Genomic DNA, 26,550 nt, shown 5'->3' with positions numbered 1-26,550 from the left:
TTCCAATTTAAGCTTAAGGAAAAAGACTTCTTAAAAATGTTTTCATACTGCACAGCCCAGCTCCACAGTGGAGGAAGGCAGACAGCTTTTAGGTATCCTCTCAGGATCTGTAAGTGAGACAGCAGACTAAATGGGGAGAGGTGGTCTAAGGGAAAGATCTGAACCCTAATTTTGCCTTAAAAAGATACATGAGACAAACAGCGGGATATATGATAAGCCTAGAACCTGAAGGACATCTGATGCCTAGAATCCATTTTGAATAAGGGCTCAATCAGAGAATAAAAACTACAGTTGAACCTTGAACAACATAGGTTTGAACTGTGTGGGCGCACTATTCAAGGATTTTTACTATACAGAACTGTAAATGTATGCTTTCCTCCTTATGATTTTCTTAACATTTTCCTTTCTCTAGCTAACTTTATTGTAAGAAAACAGTAAAGAATACATATGATAAAAAATATGGGGCACCAGGGTGGCTCAGTCAGTTGAGCATCCAACTCTTGATTTTGGCTGAGGTCATGATCCCAGGGTCGTGGGATCAAGCCCTGTGTGAGGCTCTGCACTAAGTGTGGAACCTGCTTACAATTTTCTCTCTCTCCCTTTACCCTTCACCCTCACTCACATGCTCTCGCTCTCTAAACAAAACAAAACAACAACAAAATGTGTTCATCAACTGCTATTGGTAAGGATTCTGGTCAACAGTAGGCTATGAGTAGTTCAGTTTTCACAGAATTGGAAGTTACACGTGGATCTGACTGTGCAGGGAGCTGGCACCCCTTAATACACCGTTCAAGGGTCAACTGTAATTTGAAATTACTCATATCTCATTTTCTGAGAAATATAATTTCACACTCTTTCAGCTTTTGAGTAAGGCCACATTCTGGAAGTAAATTCCTGAAAAAGATACTTGTAACCAAATAAAGATTACTGATCTTTAGGCTTGGCCTTTGCAGGAAAACGACAAGCCCCAAAGCGACCTGCAGAGAATGTGGAGAGAGAGGAAGAAAAATTGCATCTTTTTACAGGAAACAACTACCTCAGATTAGACCTTTGGAAAATCATTTGCTTTTCGTTCCTCCAGCTGAGTGTATGAAGCAGTGAGAAAAGTTTCCAAAGCGTACCATATCAGCAAATCCCTACTTCTGTGCAACAGATATGCTTTTCCTATATGGCACTAATACATGATGGAAGCCCCCCCAAGCCCCAGAGGGGCTTGGGGGTGCTTCCCTCCTGGGGATAAATCATGACTTATTCACACTCTACAAATCAGACGTGGAGATTTTCCCCTCCTACGTTTTCATAACCTATTCATCTACCTTTACTACAACTCAAGACAAGACATAAATTTACCTGGGCAGCAAACTGCCTTGCTTCTTCTAGAGGAGCATCAGAAGGGAACTGATTTGTAAATGAAGAACCATCAGGCAGACGAAACTGAATTCGTGCAATAGTGCTATGAAAAAAGAAAATTAAAATCAGTATCTTACCTCACCTTATTTTCAAACAAGATCATTGTGAGAAAATGGAAATGAAGATGTACAAAATGAAAACAGGTTTTTTTTCCTCTGTGTCAGACCTCTTCATTTATTCTTTTTAGTAACAGCTTTATCAAGATACAATTCACATAAAATTTACCCTTTTAAAACATACAATTAATTTAGTAGTTTTTATTATAGTTGGGCAACCATCACCACTATTTAGCTCCAAAACATTCTCATCACCCCAAAAAGAAACTAAACCTATCAGCAATTACTCCCTATTTCTTCACCTAGCCCTTTGGCAAGAAGCACTGCGCTACTTTCTGTCTCTATGAATTTGCCTATTTCAGGCAATTCATATAATGGAACATAGAATGTGTGACTTTTGGTAACTGGCTTTCACATACCATTATTTTCTCAAGGTTCACCCATGTCGTAGCATGTGTCAGCTACTTCATTCCTTTTGACTGCTGAATAATATTTATAATACTATCAGTGGTATAGAAGGCTTCCAAAGTGTCCACATACTCAAAAGCTGCGTTGGTTGTTTCTTTAAATTTATGCATCCAGGGGTGCCTGGGTGGCTCAGTTGGTTAAGCGTCTACCTTCGGCTCAGGTCACGCTGTCATAGTTTGTGAGTTCGAGCCCCGCATCAGGCTCTGTGCTGACAGCTCAGAGCCTGGAGCCTACTTTGGATTCTGTGACTCCCTCTCTCCCCGCCCCTCCCCCATTCATGCTCGCTCTCTCTCTCTGTCTCTCTCTCGCTCTCTCAAAAATAAACATTAAAAAAATAAATAAGCTTAGGCATCCTGGAGGATATAAAACAGTATCTCACTGTAGTTTTAATCTGAATTTCCTAATGACTAATAATGTTGAGCATCTTTTTATATGGCTTACTGACCATTTGTACATCTTCTCAGGAGAAATGTCTATTCAAATCCTTTTCCCATATTTAAACTGGGTGGTTTGCTCTTTACTGTTGAGTTATTAAAGACTTCTTTTTGTATTCTAGATCAAGTCTCTTATCAGATATATGGTTTGCAAATATTTTCTCCAATTTTGAGAGCTATCTTTTCACTTTCTTGATGATGTCCCTTGAAACACAAAGTTTTACATTTTGATGAAGTCTAACTTATCTATTGCTTTTTTTTGCTGCTTGTGCTTTTTGTGTCATGTCTAAAAATCATTGCTTTCTCCAAGATCACAAGATTTTCTCATTTTTTTTCTAAGAGTTTATACCTATGACTATTTAAAAATGCTTATTTATTTATTTTTGAGAGAAGGGAGGGGCAGAGAGAGAATCCCAAGCAGGCTCTGCAGTATCAGTGCAGAGCCCGATGTGGGGCTCAATCCCACAAACCGTGAGATAATGACCTGAGCCAAAATCAAGAGTCAGACACTTCACCAAGCTACCTAGGTGACCCTATACTTGCAATTTTTACATTTGAGGTAGATGATCCATTTTGAATTAATTTTTTTTCTGAGTTAATTTTAATATTTCTCTTTGAGAGAGCAAATGAGCAAGTAGGGGAAGGGCAGAGAAGGAGGGGGAGAGAGCATCCAAAGCAGGTTCTGCACTGACAGTATAGAGCCCAATGCAGGGCTTGAACTCATGACACATGAGATTGTGACCTGAGCCGACGTTGGACACTTAACCAACTGAGCCACCCAGGTTTCCCTCTGAATTAATTTTTAATATGGTGTGAGGTAAGGGTACCAATTCATTCTTTTGGATGTGTCCAAGCACCATTTGTTAAAGAGTCTATTCTTTCCCCACTGAATGGTCCTGGTACCACTTAAAAAAATCAACTGACCATAAATGCTTTGGGGACTCAATTCTAATACACAGATCCATACAACCATCCTTATACCAATATCACATTGTCTCGGTTACTGTAGCTTTGTTTTAAAATTTAAAAATCTGCATCTTCCAACTATGTTCTTTTTCCAGATTATTTTGGCCTTCTGGGTCCCTTGCATTTCCATATGAATTTTAGGGGTCAGTTTCCTCCAAAACTCTTGGCTTAAAAAAAAAAAAAAATCTACTGGAATTCTCATAGGGATTATTTTGAATCCACATATCAGTTTGGGGAGTACTGCCATTATTTTTTTCCCCTTTTTCTTTTCACTCTTTAAGCTCCTTTTCTACTGCCATCTTAACAATATTAAGTCCTCTGATCTATGAATACAGAATGTTCCTCCATGTATGTAGGTCTGCTTTACTTCTTTCAAAAATGTTTTCTGGTTCTCAGTGTATAAGTCTCACACTTTCATTACATATATTCTTAAGTATTTTATTACTTTTATTTTATTTATTTGTTAAACTTTTTTTAATGTTTATTTTTGAGAGACAGAACACAAGTAGGGGAGGGGCAGAGAGACGGAGACAGAGAATCTGAAGCAGGCTCCAGGCTCTAAGCTGTCAGCACAGAGCCCGATGTGGGGCTCGAACTCGGGAATGATGAGATCATGACCTGAGCCGAAGTCAGGACAGTTAACCAACTGAGCTACCCAAGTACCCTTAGTTTTTTTTTTTGTTTGTTTGTTTTTTTAGTTTTTAATGTTTATTTCTTTACCTTTGAGAGACAGGGCGACACAGAATCCAAAGCAGGCTTCAGGCTCTGAGCTGTTAGCATAGAGCCTGATATGGAGCTCGAACCCACAAACCGTGAGACCATGACCTGAGCTAAAGCTGGATGCTTAACTGACTGAACCACCCAGGTGCCCCATGTATTTCATTACTTTTAGAAAACAGTTTTTAAAAAGTAGTTTTTCTGATTACAAAGGTAATGCTTGTTAATTTTCCAATATAGAAAATACAGAAAAGAAAATAAATATTAACCAAAATGTAGGATGTACTGGAAATCTGTATTTTTGTCTTCACAATATATTTTTGTTTTGGGAACTGCCTTATCCCTGCTACCTGTCATTCTTTCTGGTATGGTTATCAGTAACATTTCCCCAACCTCCTCACCAAGGAAGTAGGCATGTCAACTTTCCCAACCAGACAGCCAATATAAGCAAACACAGGGATTGATCTGAAGGTGGCCACATCAGCCAAATAGGGTCAATCAGAATTCTCCTCAGTGAATGATATGGGCTTTTTGAGAAAAAGAGTTTTTTCTCTCTGGGATCAGGAACTCAAGATCCTGAAGGTGCCAAGAAACCCTGGGTTCTCCTGACATCGTCATAAAAGTTTTTCTAAGAATGAAGCTAAAACAGAAAAAAAAACAAGAGATGGGGCCCCTGGGTGGCTCAGTCGGTTAAGCATCCGACTTCGGCTCAGGCCATGATCTCACGGTTCGTGAGTTCGAGCCCTGCCTTGGGCTCTGTGCTGACAGCTCAGAGCCTAGCACCTGCTTTGGATTCTGTGTCTCCCTCCCTCTCTCTGCCCCACCCCTGCTTGTGCTCTTTCTCTGTCTCTCAAGAAAAAAATGAATAAACGTTAAAAAAAAATTAAGGAAAAAAAATGAGATTAAAAAGAGAGAGAGAAAGTATCTTTTAAATTCCTGGATCTAGGTACGCCTAAACAAATCCATCAGTGGAAATTCCAACTGCAGAACCAATGGATTCCCTCTTTTGCTTAATTCTATTTCATCTGAGATTCTCAAAACTAAAGAGTCCTAATATATATAATAACCACTATAATCATTTCAATGTATGTGCTTTGTCTGTCTTTTGAAAACAGATTTCTTGAGCCTTCTTTTAGGTTTTTTTCCAGTTTATTTATTATTTTGAGGGGGAGAAAACGAGAGGGGGAGAGGCAGAGAGACAGGAAGAGAGAGAATCCCAAGCAGACTGCGTGCTGCCAGCACAGAGCCCAACTTAGGGCTCAATCTCATGAACCATGAGATCATGACCTGAGCCCAAACCAAGAGCCAGATACTTAACTGACTATGCCACTCAGGTGCCCCTAGCCCTCTTTTAAACAACTTTTTTTTTTTTTTTTTTACATTTTATTTATTTTTCAGAGAGAGAGAGAGAGACAGAGCACAAGTTGGGGAGAGGCAGGGGGAAAGGGAGACACAGAATTCGAACCAGGCTCCAGGCCCTGAGCTGTCAGCAAGGAGCTCGACACAGGGCTCAAACCCACAAACCGCGAGATCATGACCCGAGCCAATGTCAGACGCTTAACTGACTGAGCCACCCAGGCGCCCCATCCCTGAGCCTTCTTTTAGAAGTGACTTAGTTAGTACTGTTACACTGTACATTCACACTAAGTGACAAATACCAATGGCAACTATAATACCGGTTAATATATCCTTCTGGAACTACTTACAACAGCCACAGCACACATAAGTGTTAAAAAGCTGGCCACAATTGCTATTCTCCTCAGCAGCCACATACACATAGATAATTCAGCAGGAAATAAAGTACCTTCTTTCTCTTGCAGAAGAGTCCCTCTTGACTTCCATTTCTGCCTGTTTGGCCAACAAAGCAGCAGCTTTAGCAGCTTCTACTTCTTCCTTTGTCTTTGCAAAACGAGCAGCTCTCTCTGCACGGTCCTTTAAAACAAGTGTCAGACACTATCTTTCACTGCTAGAGTGATGTATTCACACGTTTCTATTTTTTAAATTTAAAAAGATTTTTTTAATGGTTATTTATTTTTGAGAGAGAGAGAGAGAGAGACAGAGCATGAGGGGTGGGAAGGGGTAGGCAGAGAGAGAGAGGGAGGCAGAGAATCCAAAGCAGGTTCCAGGCTCCAAACTGTCAGCACAGAGCCTGATGTGGGGCTCAAACGCATCAACCGTAAGATAATGACCTGAGCCGAAGCCGGACACTTAACTGAGCCACCCAGGTGCCCCTCAATTTTTTTTTAAGTAGGTTCCACACCCAGCATGGAGTCCAAGGTGGGGCTTGCACTCATGACCCTGAGATCAAGACCTGAGCCGAGATCAAGAGTCGGACATTTAACTGAGCCACCCAGAGCCCTATTCACATGTTTCTAAACACAACGAACAAATACAAATATGTGTGAGATTCCTTAAAGTCAACTGCAGACTTTTATTACTCTGGATCTGGTATTTTTTAGTTTTATTAACTATCAGGGACCAGAGTTGTTTATTAAACAAACGTGCTTCTGTTCCCTACTCTTTTGCCAGAGCCTGGAAAAAGGCCAGGCACACAGTACATAATCAATAAATATTTGCTGAGTAAACAAATGAACAACAATATTAAGGTAGAATTGGCTTTCATATGTATTACAACTGCTTAATTTTAAAAGCAGTTGTGGGGCACCTGGGTGGCTCAGTCAGTTAAGCATCCGACTTTGGCTCAGGTCATGATCTCATGGTTTGTGGGTTTGAGCCCCACATTGGGCTCTGTGCTATCGAAGCCTGCTTCAGATTCTGTGTCTCCCTCTCTGCCCAACCCCCACAATTCTCACTCTGTCTCAAAAATAAATAAACGCTAAAAACAAAACAAAACAAAACAAAACAGTTATAGCAAAACCATCCTAATCTCCTACTTGATGTGTCTGAATCTTCTGAATGTCCCAAAAATGGAATGGCTGTGACTATAGGAGACTGCTAGGTAACCAGTTCTAAGTTTCTTTTCCAGGGAATTGGTTTTTTTTAAAGGCAGACTGCCACAGGCAGCACCACTACCTACTACCTACTTGGACTGCTCCTCCTACAAATGGATCTTGAGAGCCTGTCTGGAGGTTCCAGCAGGGGAGCACAGCTACCCCTGATCTAAGAACAGTCCTCCTCTATCAGGGAAGGCCCATCGTCTTCAACCAAGGGCACAGCTTCAGGAGGGATGCACATGGAATGGTGAGGAAGGGGACACCCACCTAGCCAGCCAGATCAGCCAAATCAACCCTGGCAATCTACAGGGTGACAGATGTTGCAGCCAGATCGCCCTCACATTCCTAAGGAATCTTTGAAAACTACCTTTGACAATGGATAAAATTTATAACATAACACGGAGAAAAATTACTTTGAAAAAAATCACCTCAATTTTTAATCTCTTTTTATTCGGTTGTTATTTTAATTTCAGTATAGTTAACACAGTTATATTACTTTCCAGTGTACAATATAGTGATTCAACAACTCCAGTGCTCATCCAACAGATGCACTCCTGAATCCCCATCACCTGTTTCATCTATCCCCCACCCACCACCCCTATAACTGTTTGTCTCTATAATTAAGAGTCTGCTTCTTGATTTCTTTTTCCTTTGCATGTTTTGTTTCTTAAATTCCGCAAGTGAAATAATATGGTGCATGTCTTTCTGACTTATTTTGCTTAGCACTGTTACTCTCCAGCTCCATCTAAGTTGTTGCCAATAGCAAGATTTCGTTAATCTTATAGGTGAATAATATTCCACTGTATACATATACATCTTCTTTATCCAATCCCAATTTTAATCCTAACTGTATTTTAATCCAATATACAGTTTCTACTAAAAGGAAGCTGAAATTGGAACTCCTGGGAGTCACTAAAATCTATTCTTTTTGTGTGCACAGTCTGGTAGTAAATCAAAACCACTGTGCACAGAACAATTTCACAAATGTACTAGAGTCAAGCATTAAAAATAAACTTACTACTCACCAAGGCAATTTGCTGTTTTATACGCTCTCGAGCTGCCCTATCTTCTGCCTTTTCTCTGTTTCTTTCCTCTAACATTCTTTTTGTTAATTCTTCCTCTTGCTTTCTTTTATAATCCAACATTTCTTTTCCAGTTTTTCTCCTCTCAATTTCCTTCTTAATTTCTCTCTGCATTAAAAAGGAAGTTAAGCTTTATGAACCAAAAAGATAATTTAATAATCTGCCTTAGGTATTATTTTATATACAGGGAGAGCTGGTTGTAGGGTATAGCTAAAGGAATAAAATAACTTCGTAAAATGTAAGGGTCTAGAAGAATTTGCTAACAGCATGGGTTAATGGTCAAATGTCTGTCAATTTGTAAATCTTAGCCAGCAGTTCTGTTAAGGTTATAAAATGTAGTTTGTAATGTAATTTGAAAACAAACAGAATTACAGGTCTCTGGTTTGTAAATATGTTACCATATAAGGACACTAAGGTTGCCCTTTGTTTGGCATAAAGAACTGATATTAGACCCTCAAAGAGATGATGCAGTTTAGGTGCACATGATGGGAAAACAATGGTGCACCAGAATGTAGCAATACCAGAGGAAAAATTCAGCAAAATACCTACAAATTTCTTTTCCATAAAAGGGAACTAAGACTTTGGTCTGCAGCAACATCAAACAATTTTAGTTCAAGTCCATCTATTCTTAGTGTAAAAGACTCACTGTAGAGGGAAAGAAGATTGTCCAACTTATTCCTAGCAATTTACAACAAAAGCACAAAAAAGTATACACTATTATCCTACTACAGACGCCAGGTAATTTCCTTCACTGTGCTTCAACACTAAACTTTAACCAGAAAGCCATCCTAAGTCTGCCAAATCGAGCAGGAAGTCAAACATTCCCTCACCTAATAGGAGAGTAAAATGATGCTAGGTACATGGACTTTACCTGTTCCTCCTCTTTCCTTTTTTCTTCTCTCCTTTCTTCAAGTTTTTTAGTGAGTCTGTATGTAAAACGTTTTTAAAAAATACATTAATGGAGAGCCATCATATTAATATGATATACATTTGGGAAATTCATTTAACTATAACTGGGGAAACGTAGTGACAAACAAAAAAGATCCTGAAGGCAAAGCAACAAGTCATCTCCCTGGCCTCTGGCCCCAAGAGACATCTATGAACAGTCAGTGGGAGCCAGCCTATCAGAAGCCTATTCCGCCTTCTACTTCTTAACCATTAGTACCCCTTCCCCGCAAGGTATCTGATACAGATTTGAAAATACACATACATGTCTTCAAATAAGTACATAAATCAGTGACTTACAAATGCTTTTTCCCCCTTACATAAAAGTAAACAGCAATATAGCACAAAATTAAAAGTAAAAGCAAAAAACCAAAGGCTAGCATTTATAAAAACTAGTAATACCAAAATTGATTCCCAACTATAAGTTCATAAGTAAAAACTAACAATTATGAAAGCAGGCAATAGTAATGGTTGCACAACCTGGTGAATACATTATAACCCACTGAATTATACACTTTAAATTTTGTGGTATGTAAATTACCTCAATTTTAACAAATTAATGGCACTTTCTCAGAGGGATTTTAGTTACAAAGACATAAGCATTTGTTAAAGGTCAGTTGAACAACCTGTGCCAGAAATCAAGGGAGTGCTCAAAGAATGATAGGGACATACATTAAAGGACAGAAAACCAAGCATGCAGAGGATGTCACTAGCCAAATGTAGGGCAGTGTGTGCACCAAAAAGAATCATAAGAGAAATGAACTGTAAAAAAAAAAAATGGGGGAAAAAAAAGAAAAAGATCCATAAACCATTTTACCGCTAAGGGGAGTTATAAACTGGTTATGTATAACCACTTTGGAGAACTATTTGGCATGTATCTACGACCCTTTCCCCACTCCTGCAAATACACCCAAAAGATACATCCACTGAGACATGTAAAAGAATGTTCATATAGCAATCCAATTCATAAAAGCCCCCAAAATGAAAACAGTTTTAAAAAATCCATCAACAGAATGGCAATGAGAATGTGCCAATTATTGCCACATGTAGCAGCTCAGAAGAGTCTGAGCAAATGAGGTGATTCCATAATGAAGTTTACAAACAGGCAAAACTCATCTATAGTGTTAGATTCAGGACAGTGTTTATTTGGGGGAGGGAAGTCGTCATCGAGAAAGGGTTATTAAGCCCCTAGTGCATGTAGTACACTATTTGGTAACTAACTAGTAAGTTTCTGAAAAAAAAAAAAAAAAAAAAAAAAGGGGGATAAAAAGCAAGAGGAGGTGGATCAAAGCACTTCTCTAAAGAAGAACGCTAGCTAAGAAATATGTAAGGTAAGAAAGAAATTAGAAGGTATGAAATTAGAAAAATCACCATTTCCAACTACCAATGAAATAACTGATACAAGCAAAAATCAAAAGATGCCAAAATCACTGGTTGAAAGTTTCTGAGGAACAGCATATATTCACTGTTTCAAAGAAACACCCTATAAATACTTTTTAATTCGTGAAAAGGTATCTTTCTAACTGAGAAGCCAAGAGATACCATCTTAACAGTTAAATTTAGTATCACCAAAAATGCATACATCTGATATCAGGTGCCTCCTGATGTAATGAGAAAGACAAATCATTACCTAGGTAATGTTCTCTAACTTAGAATGATGAAACAAGGACTGGATCAAAGGACATTCTAGAAACAGCCTAGACTCTTTTAAAGAATGTCCAAGCTGTGAAAAATAAAAACAAATACAAGCAAAACAAACGAAATACTTTGAATTAGAAGAGACTAAACTAAATTCAATGAATGACCCTTGATTGGATCCTGTATCAGGGAAAAAAAGTTATAAAGGACATTATTAAAATAATGGGCAAATATGAATGTGATTGCTTATCAGATAATCTTACTGTATAAATTCACAATTTGGGTGTGACAATGGTATACTAACATCTGAAAATGTCTTTAATTGCATATAATTTGCACAATTCTCTTCAGAGAAAAACAGATATTATTTTGTTCTAATCTAGTTGAAAAGTCCACTGCATCTTAATGACAAATTGACTGTTTCATCACTCCTGCATCTAGGAATCTACTGCTAAAGGATGTGTGCTGGCCTGAGGGATGGGGAAGGGCATAAGTCAGTGGGTACAGACCCTCAGGCCCCCTCCTAGGCTGGAGCCCCTACTGAGAGCCTGTAAAACCACAGTCAATATTTTTATTCTTAACAGATAGAGATACATACTCAAGTATTTAGGGTAAAATGAAATGGTGCCTGCAACTTTCAAATGAATCAGCAAAAAAGTCATTATACTTTTAACTTTTTGAGGCTTGAAATCTTTACCAAAAAAGAAAAAAAAAAGGTTGGAAGTGATGGTACTACATATTATCTTTCCCAAAGAATTATGTCAATTTTTAAACATAATGACATTTAAAAAAAATAATCAAAATTTAACTAAAAGGCTTATTTTTTCACATGAGTCACTAAAAGATTCAAATTTCAGGGGCATCTGGCTAGATCAGTCAGTAGACTATGTGACTGTTGATCTCAGCGTCATGAGTTCAAGCCCCACCTTGGGCACAGATACTAGTTTAAAAGAAAGATGCAAATTTTACATCTTTTAGCTTTGAAAACACTATATATATTTTAATATTAAGAAGAAAAATTGGTACCTGCCAATTCCAAATCATCAACCTGTTGTTGTTTTTTTAAAGTTTATTTGTGTATTTTGAGAGAGAGCGAGTAAGGGAGGGGCAGACAGAGAGGGAGAGAGAGAATTCCAAGCAGGCTCCACACTGTCAGCACAGAGCCCGAGGTGGGGCTCAAACTCACAAACCATGAGTTCATGACCTGAGCTGCAACCAAGAGTCAGACGCTTAACCAACTGAGCCACCGAGGTGCCCCCAACCTTTTTTTTTTTTTAAGGTTTATTTATTTTTGAGAGAGAGGGCACAAGTTGGGGACGAGCAGAGTCAGGGAGACAAAGGATCCAAAGCAGGCTCTGTGCTGACAGCAGTGAGCCTGATGCAAGGCTCAAACTCAAACTGTGAGATTATGACTTGAGCCGAAGTTGGATGCTCAACCAACTGAGCCATCCAGGTGCCCCTCAATCTGTGTTGTTTTTTAAAAAATTTTTTAATGTTTATTTTTGAAGGTGAGAGAGGTAGAGTGTGAGCGGGAGAGGAGCAGAGAGAGAGGGAGAAACAGTCCGAAGCAGACTCCAGGTTCCTAGCTGTCAGCACAGAGCCCAACCCAGGGCTCGAACTCACAAGCCATGAGATCATGACCTGAGCCAAAACGCTTAACCGACTGAGCCACCCAGGCACCTCTCGATCTGTTTTTTAAAAAATCAAGTTTACTTCCTTAAGATGGTTTAGATGGATTTTTTTCTCAATATGTATGCAATAGGATGAGAGTTTCTGAGTTGACATCAATTTGGTTTAATCACCTTGCCCCCTAACAAAATTACTTTTCCCTGAAGTCAGATAAGAAAAAAACCCAAGATCTAGTGGGAACTACTTAGCTTTCCAGAAACTTGGTCTCAGAAAACAGATATAGCTTAAGAGGAAAATAAGAATCCTACATTTACTAATCTATCCTGCCAAATTTTAAGGCTGAGTTTTTAATTTGTAGGACTTAGATTTTAAAATATCAAAGTTAGGGGCACCTGGGTGGCTCAGTCAGCTAAGTGTCTGACTTCGGCTCAGGTCACGATCTCAGTTTTTAAGTTTGAGCCCTGCATCGGGCTCTGTGCTGACAGCTCAGAGCCTGGAGCTGCTTCGGATTCTGTCTCTCCCTCTCTCTGCCCCTCTCCTCCTCCCAAAAATAAACAAACATTTAAAAAAAATTTTTTTAAATATCAAAGTTAGAGGAAGAATACATATATTTTGCTTTATAGAATTTGGTATTACAAAATTCTATAAAAATCAGATTACACCACAGGTATTTGATGTGTACAATTTTTCTGGGCTATGAAAAGGCACCACAGATCAGTTCTATAAGACAGGGAAACTAGCAGCACATTAGGGTTTTAAGTTCAATAACCTGCAGAGCATGGGTGAGTCAAAGGCATAAGAGCACTACAGTCTACGACAAGGCATGGTAAAGATGAAGGCAATTTGAAGGATATAAATGATGAGCTAAGAGGTCATTTGGGATAGGAGTATTATATGCTATTGTTTTTAGTTGTTGATTAACAAATTAGATTCCATAAAACAAACAAAATTCCTAACTGGATATAACTCAGATGAATAGAATATAGGACCCCAGGGCATGAATCAGTCAGTATTAGGGCCTAGGCTTTATTGGTTAACTGACCTGATAAATTAATCTCAGCAATAATTTGAAGTGTATATATGATTTTAATTATATGACCTAGATTTTTCAAAAGGTGTTTAAACCAAGAACAGTCACTTCCCAATGAAAACTGTTTCAATGGTAAGTATGCCAACATTTCATCCAATTTCAACATTTAGTATCCTTTTAAAAAAGATTTTTTTTTTAAATGTTTTTTCATTTTTGAGAGACAGAGCATGAGCTGGGGAGGGACAGAGAGATAGGGGGAGACACAATCTGAAGGAGGCTCCAGGCTCTGAGTCGTCAGCACAGAAGCCCAATGCAGGCTCAAACTCACAGACTGCGAGACCATGACCTGAGATGAAGTCAGATGCTTAACCGACTTGAGCCACCCAGGCACCCCTAGTATCCTTTTTTAAAAGGCCCTAGCCCACATACATTTCATATAACGGTCCTAAAAGCATATGGTTTAAAAACACATAAATGTATGTATCTCCAAGAGTGAAGTTGTTTTTTTTGTTTTTTTTCAGTTTAAGGATCTCGACTTGTAAACCCATTCTGTCCTGATATTTTAATTATAAGAGTAAAAATGCTCAATGAAGACAGTTTGGCAACCTCAGAAGAAAAAAAAAAATCCCTAATTCCCCTTTCAAAGATATTAATACAAACATTTTGTTGTGTGTCTTAAACTAACTTTACTGGCTCATTATACTATATATAACACACATACACTAGTGTAAATACGTATGGTAAGTATTTTTTAATTAAAGATGGTGTATTATATCCTCTTTGCAGAACCATGCAGGCAGACATGGGCAGACACTCTCTTACATAAGAATGGAAGCTATTAAGAAACAACAGAAACTCCCCTTATCTACTGCAATTAAATAGCACCTAAGCCTACCCTACAATTAAGGGCTATCTGCTGTGTTTCTTCTCATTCCCCTCAAATCTCCAAATTCTTTTCTCATCTTTTACTGTCACATCACCCCAACGTGATGCAAGGACAGATGCATAGAGGTAGATTTGGTGTTAGCAAAACAGAAAGAAACAGAGAGGATGAGCCACTGGGAACTTTGGTTCCCTGCAGCTGTTCTTTGAGCCTTCTACCACTTCTCACCACTATGACCAGATCTATCCTTTTTAGCTCAAGATCTTGGCCTGCTGGGACTCCTAGAAAGAACCATCAGAATCTAGGTTTTGCTGAAATGAAGCTGATTCTTAGTCATGAGCAAACCCAAATACCCAGTATTCGTAATCATCTTGTTTTCCCGTAGAATCTATGTGTATGTGAACAAGAAACTGTCAAGTCTAAGGCATTTTCTTAACTTCCATATAACACTAAATGGTGTTAGGTCAGGATTAAAAAATATTCTTGCTTTATCCATTTACCATTAATTCATGTAACTTAAGAACCATAGTATACAGGACTCTAATTTGGTAATTTCTGTATTATTAAAAATACAAAACTACAAGCCACAAAAAATTATAAATCTTTATCTGATTAGACCAAGTAATAACACATGACGTTTAATAGACATGCACTTATGCAGAACCCAGACTCAGTATACAGTCATAAAAGCAAGTGAAGTTCTTCCCATCTGGAACTTACTATCCTATGGTAGAGAGAGATCAAAGCAGAAGTGACAGACGGAAACATACATGTACCAAAAACCAGTAAAAAAGATTCTTGGGCTGATCAGACCTAAAGCTGACTGATGACTTAAGAGATACTCAACTTTACTTCTAGAATGTAGTCTTTATGGATACAATTAAGTTGGTCAGGTAATAAAAAATTTCAACCCAGGATTCTGAAACTTCATTTGTGAAATTTTAGCTTTTATTCAAATTAATGAAATAACTGAAAACCACTGTCTTTTCAAAATACTATTTGCAAAAATAAAAGCAAACCTTTCCACTCTGACAGTCAGGTCCTCTGGAGGTCTCTGATTTGAACATCCACCAGGCTCCTGAGATGGACTGGCATGGCCTGAACTCTCTCCTCCTTAGTTATTTAATAAAAAGAAATAAGAAAATATTGCATTTAATGCCGATTTTTAAGAAACATAAACATTTGGGTTACATTTGTTAATAATCTTCTTAAACATTACAAATTTTCCCTAAGAGTTGGAGAAGATAAGAAATGAGTGATTACTAGGGCACCTGGCTTGCTCAGTCAGTAGAGCATGCAACTCTTGATCTCAGGGTCATGAGTTTGAGCCCCACGTTGGGTGCAAGGTTTACTTTAAAAAAAAAAAAAAAAAAGAGGGGCCTGGATGGCTCACTTGGTTAAGCATCAGACTCTTGGTTTTGGCTCAGGTCATGATCTCACGGTTCATTTGTTCAAGCCCCATATCAAGCTCTGCGCTGACAGCTTGGAGCCTGCTTGGAATTCTCTCTCTCTAATTCTGACATTTGGATCCACATATAATAGAATATAAGTGGGAAACAAGGCAGTTGAGGGCCACCAAGGTCAGGAAGAAGGAAATAATAAATATGAGAACAAAAATAAATGAAATAGAAACTGAAAATACCAACAGAACAGATAAATGAAATCAGGAGCTGGTTCTTTGAAAAAACAAAAACAAAAACAAAAACCAATACAACTGATTAACTTCTAGCCAGACTTAACAAAAAAAGAGCAAGAACTCTGGGGTGCCTGACTGCCTCAGTCAGTTAAGCATCCGACTCCTGATTTTGGCTCAGGTTATGATCTTACGTAAGGGTTCATGGAACGGAGCCCCACATCGGGCTCTACACTGACAGCATGGAGCCTGCTTTGGATTCTCTCTCTCCCTCTGTCACTGTCCCTCCCCTGCTCATGCTCTCTCACTCTTTCTCAAAACAAATAAATAAACATAAAAGAAAAGAAAAGAAAAGAAAAGAAAAGAAAAGAAAAGAAGAGAAGAGAGAGAGAGAGAGAGAGAGAGAGAGAGAGAGAGGGGCAGGCACCTGGGTGGCTCAAAAGACTGAGTGTCTGACTTTGGCTCAGGTCATGATCTCACAGTTCATGGGTTTGAGCCCCACGTTGGGTTCTGTGCTGACACAGATTTGGATTCTGTGATTCCCTCTCTCTCTGCCCCTCCACCACTTGCACTCTGTCTTTGTCTCTCAAATATGAATAAACATTAAAAAAAATAAAAAAAAAAAGAGAAAGGACTCAAAATCACAAAGTGAGAAAAGAGAAATAACAACCAACATCATATAAATACAAACAATTATAAGAGAATATTACAAAAAATTATATGCCAACTAATTGGACAACCTAGAAGAAGTGGATAAATTTCCAGAAACATATAAACCACTAAAACAGAAACAGGAAGAAACAGAAAATTTGATCAGACTGATGACCAGCAAAGAAATTGAATCAGTAATCAAAACTTTCCCAAGAAACAAAAGTCCAGAACCAGATGACTTAACAGGCAAATTCTACCAAACGTTTAAAGAAGAGTTCATACCTATTCTCAAACTATTCTAAAAACTAGAAAAGGAAGGAAAACTTCCAAATTCATTCTATGAGGCTAGCATTACCTGATACCAAAACGAAATAAAGACAACACACAAAAAAAGAGAACTATAGGCAACTATCTCTGATGAACACAGATGCAAATATCCTCAACAAAATACTAGCAAACTGAATTCAACAACACACTAAAAAACAAAAAACAAAAAACGTACCATTCACCAGTGGACACCTGGCTGGCTCAGTCGGTAAAGCATGTGACTCTTGATCTTGGAGTAATGAGTTCAAGCCCCACATGGGGATAAAGTTTACATTAAAAAAAAAAAAAATCATTCACCATCATCACGGTCACATTTATTCATGGGTTGTAAGGGTGGTTCAATATTGCAAATCAATCAACATGATACACCACATCAGTAAGTACAAGAACAATATGATCATTTCAACAGACACAGAAAAAGCATGTGACAAAGTATATCCATTCATAATAAAAACCCTCAACAAAGTAGGTCTAAAAGAAACATACTTCAACATAATAAAGGCCATGTTATTCATGGGTTGTAAGGGTGGTTCAATACTGCAAATCAATCAATGTGATACACCACATCAGTAAGTACAAGAACAATGTGATCATTTCAATAGACACAGAAAGAGCATGTGACAAAGTATATCCATTCATAATAAAAACCCTCAACAAAGTAGGTCTAAAAGGAACATACTTCAACATAATAAAGGCCATACAGAAAAAAACCCACAGCTAACATCATCCTTAATGGGGAAAAAGCTTTTCCCCTAAGGTCAGGAACAAGAGGATGTCACTCTCACCACTTTTTTGTATTCCAAATCCTACCCACAGCAATCAGACAACAAAAAGAAATCAAAGGCATCCAAATCAGTAAGGAAGAAGTAAAACTTTCACTATTTGCAGATGACACTAAATAGATAAAACCCAAAGCACTCCACCAAAAAACTGCTAGAACTGATAAATTAATTCAGTAAATTCTGAGGAAATAAGATCATTGTACAGAAATGTGCTGCATTTCTGTGCACCAATAATGAAGCAGCAGGAAGAGAAATTAAGAACACAATCCCTTTTACAACTACACAAAAACTAACAAGACATCTAGGAATAAAGCTACCCAAAATATACGTATGTATATGTATATAGGTAAAAGATGAGTACTCTGAAAACTGTAAAACACTGATGAAAGAAATAGAAAAAGACACAAAGAAATGGGAAGGCATTCCATGCTCATGGAGTGGGAAGAACAAAAATTGTTAAAATGTCTACACTACCCAAAGCAACTGACATATTTAATGCAGTCCCTATCAAAATACCAACAGCATTTTTCACAGAATCCTGTGAAACAATCTTAAAATTTTTATGCAAACACAAGAGACCTCAAATAGCCAAAACAATCTTGAAAAAGAAAAGCAAAGCTGGAGGCATCACAATTCTGGATTTCAATATTACAAAGCTGTAATAATCAAAACAGTATGGTACTGGCACAAAAACAGACATACAGACCAATGAAACAGAATAGAAAACCCAGAAATAAACCCACAACTTTATGGTCAATTAATCTTCAACAAAGTAGGAAGAATATCCAATGGGAAAAAGACAGTGTCTTCAACAAAACTCAGAAAACTGAACAGTAAACATGCGAAAGAATGAAACCGGACCACTTTATTATACCATACAAAAAAATAAACTCAAAACAGATTAAAGACTCAAATATGAGACCTGAAACCATAAAAATCCTGGAAGGGAGCACAGGAAGTAGTTTCTCTGACATCAGCTATAACATCTTTCTAGATGTGTGTCCTAAGGCAAGGGAAACAAAAGCAAAAATAAACTGCTGGGACTACATCTAAATAAAAAGCTTCTGCAGAGCCAAATAAACAATCAACAAAACTAAACAATCTCCAGAATGGGATAAGAGATTTGCAAATGACATATCTGATATATCTGATAAAGGACTAGTAACCAAAATATATAAAGCACTCATAAAACTCAACACCCCAAAAATGAATAATCCACTTAAAAAGTGGGCAAAACATATAAACAAACATTTCTCCAAAGAAGTTATCAGGACGGCCAACAGATACATGAAAAGATGCTCATCATCACGCATCATCAGGAAAATGCAAATCAAAACTACAATGAAGTATCAGTCAGAATGGCCAAAATCAAAAAGAAACAAGTGTTGGCAAGGATGCAGAGAAAGGGAAACCCTTGGGCACTGTTGGTGGGAATGCAAACTGCTGCAGCCACTGTGGTAAACAGTTGGAAGTTACTCAAAAAGTTAAAATAGGAGCGCCTGGTGGCTCAGTTGGGTTTCCGACTCTTGGTTTCAGCTCAGGTCATGATCTCACAGTTCATGAGTTCGAGTCCTCTGCACAATCGGTACAGAGCTTGTTTGGCATTCTTTCTCTCTCTCTGCCCCATGTGTTCTCTCTCTCTCAAAATAAATAAATAACCTTAAAAAAAAAAGTTAAAAACAGAACTATCCTATGATCCAGCAATTGTGCTACTGGGTATTTACTCAAAGAATACAAAAACACTAAATCAAAAAGATACACACACCAAGAAAGACACTCTTAAGTAAAGAGAACAAACATGGTTACCAGAGGGGAGGTGGGTTGGGGGGATGGATAAAATAGATCATAGGGATTAAGAAATGCATTTGTGAAGAGCACCAGGTGATTAAAATAAAAATTTAGAAAAATAGGGACACCTAGATGGCTCAGCTGGTTGAGCATCCAACTCCTGATTTCAGTTCTAGTCATGATCTTGCGGTGGTGGGATTAAACTGGGTGTGGAGCCTGCTTGGGATTCTCTCTCCTTCTTCCTTTGGCCCTCCCCCACTCACACTTTCTCTCCAAAAATAAATAAATTAAAAAAATACAGCAAAATCCAGACTGTAGGAAACTACAGAAAAAAATGAGAGTGGGAATCTATTAATGAAATGAAACAAACAAAAAAAAGGACTCAACAATCAGTAGCAATATACTGGACTCCAAACAAACTGAAAAACTTAGTATAATGTAAATATTGCCTAGATAATTAACGGTAAAAAAGGATTACTGTTAAACTGTGTAGGTTTCATAAGAGATAATGATATTGTAGTTATTTTTTTTTAAGTTCTCATCTTTTAGATACTCCTATTTTAAAAATGAAATGATATAGTGCCTAAGATTTGTTCTAAATAATAAATGAAAAGGAAAAGAGGAGTAGGGGACACAGATGAAACAATTTTGGCCATGAGTTGGTAATAGGTGAAGACAGGCAGTGGGTTCATGGAATTTATTACACTATTTTCTCGAGACTTTTGTAGTAAGTCTGAAACTTTCCATAATGAAGTTAAAAAAAAAGCTACAAAGAACTGAGATTAGAGGTGCTACTCATACCTCAGGTAAGACAGAGTTTACAGTCTGAGAAGTTAAGTGCCTGCTGAAACAAAAGCATCAATATTCTTTACAGGAATATAAGAATCCTGAGTGTCTACAACAATGTACAAGATACAATCCAAAATTTCTAGACACACAATCTAACAGGAAAATGTGACTCATTCTCAGGGGAAAAGACAATCAAGAAAGGCCTGTCTGTTATCTCAACCCAGAGATGAACTAGATACTGGCATTATCAGACAAGGACTTGAAAGCAGCCATTGTAACTCAATGAGGTAAAGGAAAATGAAATGAATTAAAAGATAAGTTGAATAAAATGTTGGAAAGGGTACTGAGGGATTGAGTATAATTTCTGTAACTTTGAATCACACTGTTTCAAAATAAAAAGTTAAAGGAAGAGGAGGAGATGTAAGGAAGAGTAAGAAACTCCAGAACCATTTTACCTGCAAAATGATACAGACACTTTGGAAGACGGCTTGGTGGCTTCTTACAAAACTAAACATAACTCTTACCACACAACCCAGCAACCACAACCTTGCTGTAAATAGCCAAAAAAAGTAAAAAGAAAAATTATGCTCACACAGAAACCTACAGAGATGCTTACAGAAGCTTTATTCATAATTGCTAAAACTTGCAAAACCAAAATGTCCTTCAGTAGGTGAATGGATTAATAAACTGTGGTATATCTAGACAATGGAATATTATTCAGCTCAAAAAGAAATGAGCTATCAAGTGATGAAAAGACATGAAGGAAGATTAAATGTATATTACTAAGTAAAGGAAGCCAATCTGAAAAGACTACTATATGACATTCTGGAAAAAGCAAAACCATGGAGACAGTAAAAATATCACTGAGGATGAAAAGGTGGAACACAGAGGACATTTAGTGCAGGAAAAATACTTTGTGCTATACTTATGGATACACGTCATTATACACTTGCCCAAACTCATGGAATGTACACCACCAAGAGAAAACTGTATTGTAAACTATGGACTTTGCCTGATTATGATGTGTCAAATGTGGGTTCATTAGTTCTAACAAATGTACCACTTTGGTGGGGAATGTAGACAGTGGGGCAGGAGGTATACACAAAATCTGGACCTTCCTCTTAATTTTCCTGTAAACCTAAAACTGCTCTAAAAAAAAATCTACTAAAAAATGGTTAACTTAAAGAGTATAAATATATTACCTAATTTTATATAAAATAAAAATTTACTAGAGCACCTGCCTGGCTCACTTATGACTCTTGATATCAGGGTTCTATGGTTAAGCCCCACAATGGGTGTAGATATTACTTAAAAATAAATATAGAATAGAATAAAAATTCACTAGATGTGCTCAAGAGCAGAAAGAGATGATAAAGAAGCCAGTGAACTTAGAGATCAACAAAATTATCCGATCTAAATAGAGGAATAAAAAAGAAAAAAAAAAAGAAAAAAGAAACCTGTGGGATAGTATCAAGAAGTCTAACATACATGTAAATATTTCTAGCAAGAGAAAAAGAGAAAAATATCTGAATAAATAATGGCTCCAAATTCCCCAAATTTAGTGAAAGTTATACATTTAGAGATCTAAGCTTAGCAAAACCCAAGCAGAATAAATACAAAGAAAAACACATCTAGGCATTTTATAGTCAAATGGATGAAAATCAAAGAGAAAAGCCTGAAGGCAGAGAGAAAAGCAATACATTCCATATATGGGGAAACAATGCTGACAGAAACTTCTCATCAGAAAACTATGGAGACCAGAAGATCTTTAAAGTGCTGAAAAAACAAACAAACAAACAAACAAAAAAACTGTAAACTCCAAATTTTGTATCTAGCAAAAATATCCTTCCAGAATGAAGATAAAGCAGACACTTTCATTTTTCAGAGAGGAAGAGAAGTATTTTGCCAAAAGACCTGTAAAACAGGAAATGCTAAGGGAAAATTTTCAGGCTGAAAGAAAATGATACCAGAGGGAAACATATTCAAAAAGGAATGAAGAGTTTGGCAATGATAAATATCCAGGTAAATGTAAAGGTAAGTATCCTACTGTAGAGCTAACCAGGCTACATTCACAATAGTGTCCCCTAGTTCTGTAGGCATCCAGAATTTGCGTGATCTATAGATGTAAAACCTCAAAATGTGGCTACTGATAGAGAACCTGGTAGCTCTTCTTCAAATATTCAAAACCTGTTAATGTTTAACTTCATAAGTCGCACTAAAGTTAATGAGAAATTACAGGGCATCAAATTTCATCTCAATACGAAGAAGAATTTTTCTAAAAACCAGGGCTTTGACAATAAGCTTCCTTGCAAGGAAATGAGCTTCCTGTCATTAAATATCAAATAGAGGCTATTTGGGATGCTAGAGTAGGATCATCTCTTAGGATACTAATCTGTTAACTTCTTGATTTATCTAACGCTATGCTGTCTAATACAAGCTATATTACACTAAACAACTCCGAACACAATCCCCATTATATAGTATAAAATTTCTCTTTTGCCTCTATCAACCCCACTGTAGTCACATCTCTTATTTCCACAAGCTCTATTTTACAACGATCTTTTAATTCTAATTCTAAAATGCAAATACTATTCTTTAAATGTATACATATCTTATAGGTTATAAAAACAATTCCAAATACATCAGTTCATTTGAACCTTTCAAAATACTCTAGCTGGAAAGTTATGTGTAAAACTGCTAAGAACACAGGGACAGAAAAAAGTAAAAAAAAAAAAAAAAAAATGCCACTATATGACCAATACCTATATTTAAGACAATCTTTAAATTTTAAGTTAAATGAATGTGACAGGGAAGAAACACAGTATTTTTATTTTTAAGGATATTAATTCCAGGCCTTTAAAATGAAGTGAAGGAATACTTCTACTGTACCCAAAAGGGTACACTAAAAATTACCTGTTGCAGAATCTGACTTTGTATCAGAAGTGGGTGGTATCTCACAAGGCTCTACATTTCTGGACTGAGAGCTTTCAGAAGTGTTGTTAGGTTCCAGTGATGTGGATGGAGTAGAGACTGAACTTTCTGACGGGCTGCCATTTGCCACTGATGTTTCACCTTTTAATGAGTGCATCTAGGGAGAAACCACATTGTAATTTAATGAACAGATAAGAATCTAAATTTACCAAGACAGATTAGACCAAAATATGAGTAAGTCAACTGTCTCTATAGGAGGGAAAAGTACTAAATTTTCCAGGTAGATGGATCCAGATCGTATAATCCTAAACATGGCATAATCACACTGATCACACTGTGGAATTCAACTACAATGTGAGAAGAGCAAAAAAAGGTTTTTAAACACTGTTGATTTTTCTTCCAATTAGAACTGAAGGAAAAAAGTTTCAAGCTATATTAGCCATTTGCCCAAATTGACTAAGTTCCTTAAAATGTGTCAAGCAGTACAGTTTGGGACCTTAATGTTCAATCTCTCTTTTGCAACAAAGTAATAGTGTAAAGAGAAGGGAGAGTAAGAAGTCACTCATTAGGCATAGGTACCTATAACTTCACAATGCTATTTTCAAACCAATCCAGGAAAGCAGTATTTTCTACCTTTCAAGTTTAATGGCATAGCAGGTTCCTGAATATACAGAGCAACTCCAAAAATATTCTAATGTCAAATTTCTGACATATCATTTTCCCATGTTTATATAAATAAATTCTCTTCCTTCTCACCTGCCGGACTTTGTGAATTCTGGTAACAAGTTCATCTGCAGAAACACTTCCTGCTATTACTTCCAAGGGAATTCCACTGTCTCCAATAAAGAAACTGGATGGAACACACACTACAGGATCTGTACAATTTAATTAAGTCTAATGATTCGTGAAAAAACAAGGGGATAATTTTATGAAATGCTACTGATAACAAAGCAAATCTTTGTGAATTTCACCGTGTAATCAGCTAACATGTTTACCAAATAATTTCAACTACAGTATCACTATGCTTGTCATGCATGTGATAAGTAAACTGATTTATGATTTATCTGTACTGCCTATCTGAAACATCCATTACATTCCATCTATTGTAAATTTTACATCTTGCCTCTTGACAATTATTTCTAACATTCCGACCAAACTGCTCCATATTGCTTTCCAGATATTGACAAGACTCCCTATAATCCCATTTGCTACAACGTATTATCTCAAAGGACACTTAGTAGTATAAAGTTCCTCAAAGCAAGAATGCATGAGCTCCTAAATAGAAATGAGTAATTTCTAAATGTCGTGAATTAACCAAAAGAAAGGTAAATCCTCAAGCAAAATATTTATCAAACCAATTCTTCATTGAAAGGATACAGATTTGTGAAAATTGTAAGCAGGCTTCACTGTAAAACAAAATCAAACAGAAAATCACTAGATGCATTCAAATATTTCCCCCCAAATATCCAGTTGTTTTTACAGAAATTTACTCTACCAATTAAAAGTATTTCTCTGAAACTACTAGTTCCTTTCGTAGTCATCAGCTGGAAGGAGAAAACTGCAATTCTTGTCTTACAGACCTTTCCCGGTATAATTTTCAGATAAAAGAGCCACTTATTCTTGCAACACACAAACTGGTGGCTGGATCTGATGGCTAAAAATCAAGCTGGTATCTGCCATGTTGCTTTCTCAGCAGCAAGTGTATCTGAATACAGCATCTTGCCTTGTAACAAAAGATATTAATGCTTATGATTTACTTCTGCAAATGATAATATACTACTTTGTAAAAATAAAGGATTCAAAACAACCTAAATACCTACCAGTAAAAACTAATTATGCAATCATTAAAAAGGTACAAAAAAGTATGTCAAAATGCTACCACTTTTGTAAAAAAAAAAAAAAGTAAATAAACAAGAATTTAAAAAGGGGAGGAAAATACATTTTCTTAATTTGGTTACTCCAGAGAAGGAAACTGGATGGTTAGGGACAGGGACAGGAGAGTCTTTACGTTATGATACAAGTAAGAGATACTGATCAATGCAAATGAATAATACCAAGAATCAAATTAATCTTTCCAAAAATTTACACCCATTTTCTGAATATAGAGCATGATTACCACAAAAACATCTGAAAATAAAAAAGTATAAAGAAAAAAATTACCAAGTCCTACCTTCCCAGAAATAACCAATGTAAATTTTGATGTATTTCCTACCAATCTATTTTCAATGCAGGCTTATCTCCATAAACTCATAGACACTAAAATGTTACTACAACATTAATTTCATTATTATTGTACAATACATAAAATTTACTATTCATAATTTAAAAGACACATTAGATTCTATTAGCAGGCAGTCTATAATGAAACAAAAATCAACCATCACTATACACAGGTATCCCTGCATCTACTTTTAGAAATTTGTTTAAAAAAAATTTTTTTTTGTTTTTAAAAATACCAGATACATCAGTCTGTATATAACCTCAAGAATTCTGATTTTCTCATTTCTTCCACATTTCCAATACCCCTACATTCCTCCTACTATTTCTGGTGCTACTGGAAGATAATGGAAAACATAAATGACAGCATATACATTAAAATGGTAAGATTCTTTTTTTTTAAGTATTATATAGTTCAATAAATATATAGTTGAATAACTGCTGCTCTGAGGCAAACCACTATGATTTGTTTCATGAAATTTTTAATATTGGAAAATTTTTACTAAAAAATTTGCAAACTTACAGGTAAATTTCCAAATATTTTAATCTTGGCAATAATTTTCAAACATCATTCATTCTGATATTATCAATATCAAAATGAAAGGAATACCACTTTGTAGTTGCTAGCAAATTAATGTTTCTAGGCGCTGATCATTGATGCCTACTGCTAACATCATAAAGTAAGACAAGAGGTCATTATGTGCTTTCATAATGGAAGAATGGAAGACATACCACCATTTATGAAGTAGTCTTGATGGAAAAAAAAAAATCTAACTTGAATCCAACTGTTGATTTACAAGCAACAGAGGACAGAGAAATGAACTACATGAGACTAACAGGGATGCAGTCAACAATAATCCACATGGCAGGAAACTAAAGAACAAATGACCTGTTTCTCCAAAAACTAAATTGCAAAGAAAAAACATACAGAGAAGGGGGGGGGTGGCGCGCGGGGGAGAGCCTTGAAAAAGATCAACACATCACAATGTGTGGACCTTGATAGATCCTGAACCAAACAAACTGTAATAAATTAAGAATACAACTATGGCATAGATGAGACAAGTGAAAATGTGAAAAATAGCTGGATATTTGCTATTAAGAAACTATCACTTATTTGCTTTGAAGTATTACAGTTATGTTAAAATATTTAGTTTTTCACATGCTAAATTTATGTTAATTCATGTTAAAAAAAACTTATTTTTTAAAGACACACTAAAATA

General features: G+C 36.7%; 1 protein-coding gene across 1 annotated transcript in view; it reads right to left on the bottom strand.

Moving 5' to 3' along the window:
• UBXN4 (UBX domain protein 4) overlaps positions 1-26,550 on the bottom strand; it is a 42,848-nt gene that overhangs the window by 6,000 nt on the left and 10,298 nt on the right. Inside the window, exons 3-10 of the mRNA XM_011285214.3 lie at positions 24,491-24,519; positions 23,870-23,988; positions 23,096-23,270; positions 15,232-15,325; positions 8,959-9,013; positions 8,031-8,195; positions 5,856-5,983; positions 1,351-1,453 (exon numbers count right to left, since the gene is read on the bottom strand). Coding sequence (XP_011283516.1) covers positions 1,351-1,453; positions 5,856-5,983; positions 8,031-8,195; positions 8,959-9,013; positions 15,232-15,325; positions 23,096-23,270; positions 23,870-23,988; positions 24,491-24,519 — 868 coding nt within the window. The remainder of the gene's footprint in view (positions 1-1,350; positions 1,454-5,855; positions 5,984-8,030; positions 8,196-8,958; positions 9,014-15,231; positions 15,326-23,095; positions 23,271-23,869; positions 23,989-24,490; positions 24,520-26,550) is intronic.

Source organism: Felis catus, chromosome C1 (assembly GCF_018350175.1).
Source record: "Felis catus isolate Fca126 chromosome C1, F.catus_Fca126_mat1.0, whole genome shotgun sequence".
NCBI classification, from domain to species: Eukaryota; Metazoa; Chordata; class Mammalia; order Carnivora; family Felidae; genus Felis; species Felis catus.
The sequence above is the reverse complement of the archived record's forward strand: the minus strand, read 5'-3'. Positions and strand labels throughout refer to the sequence as shown.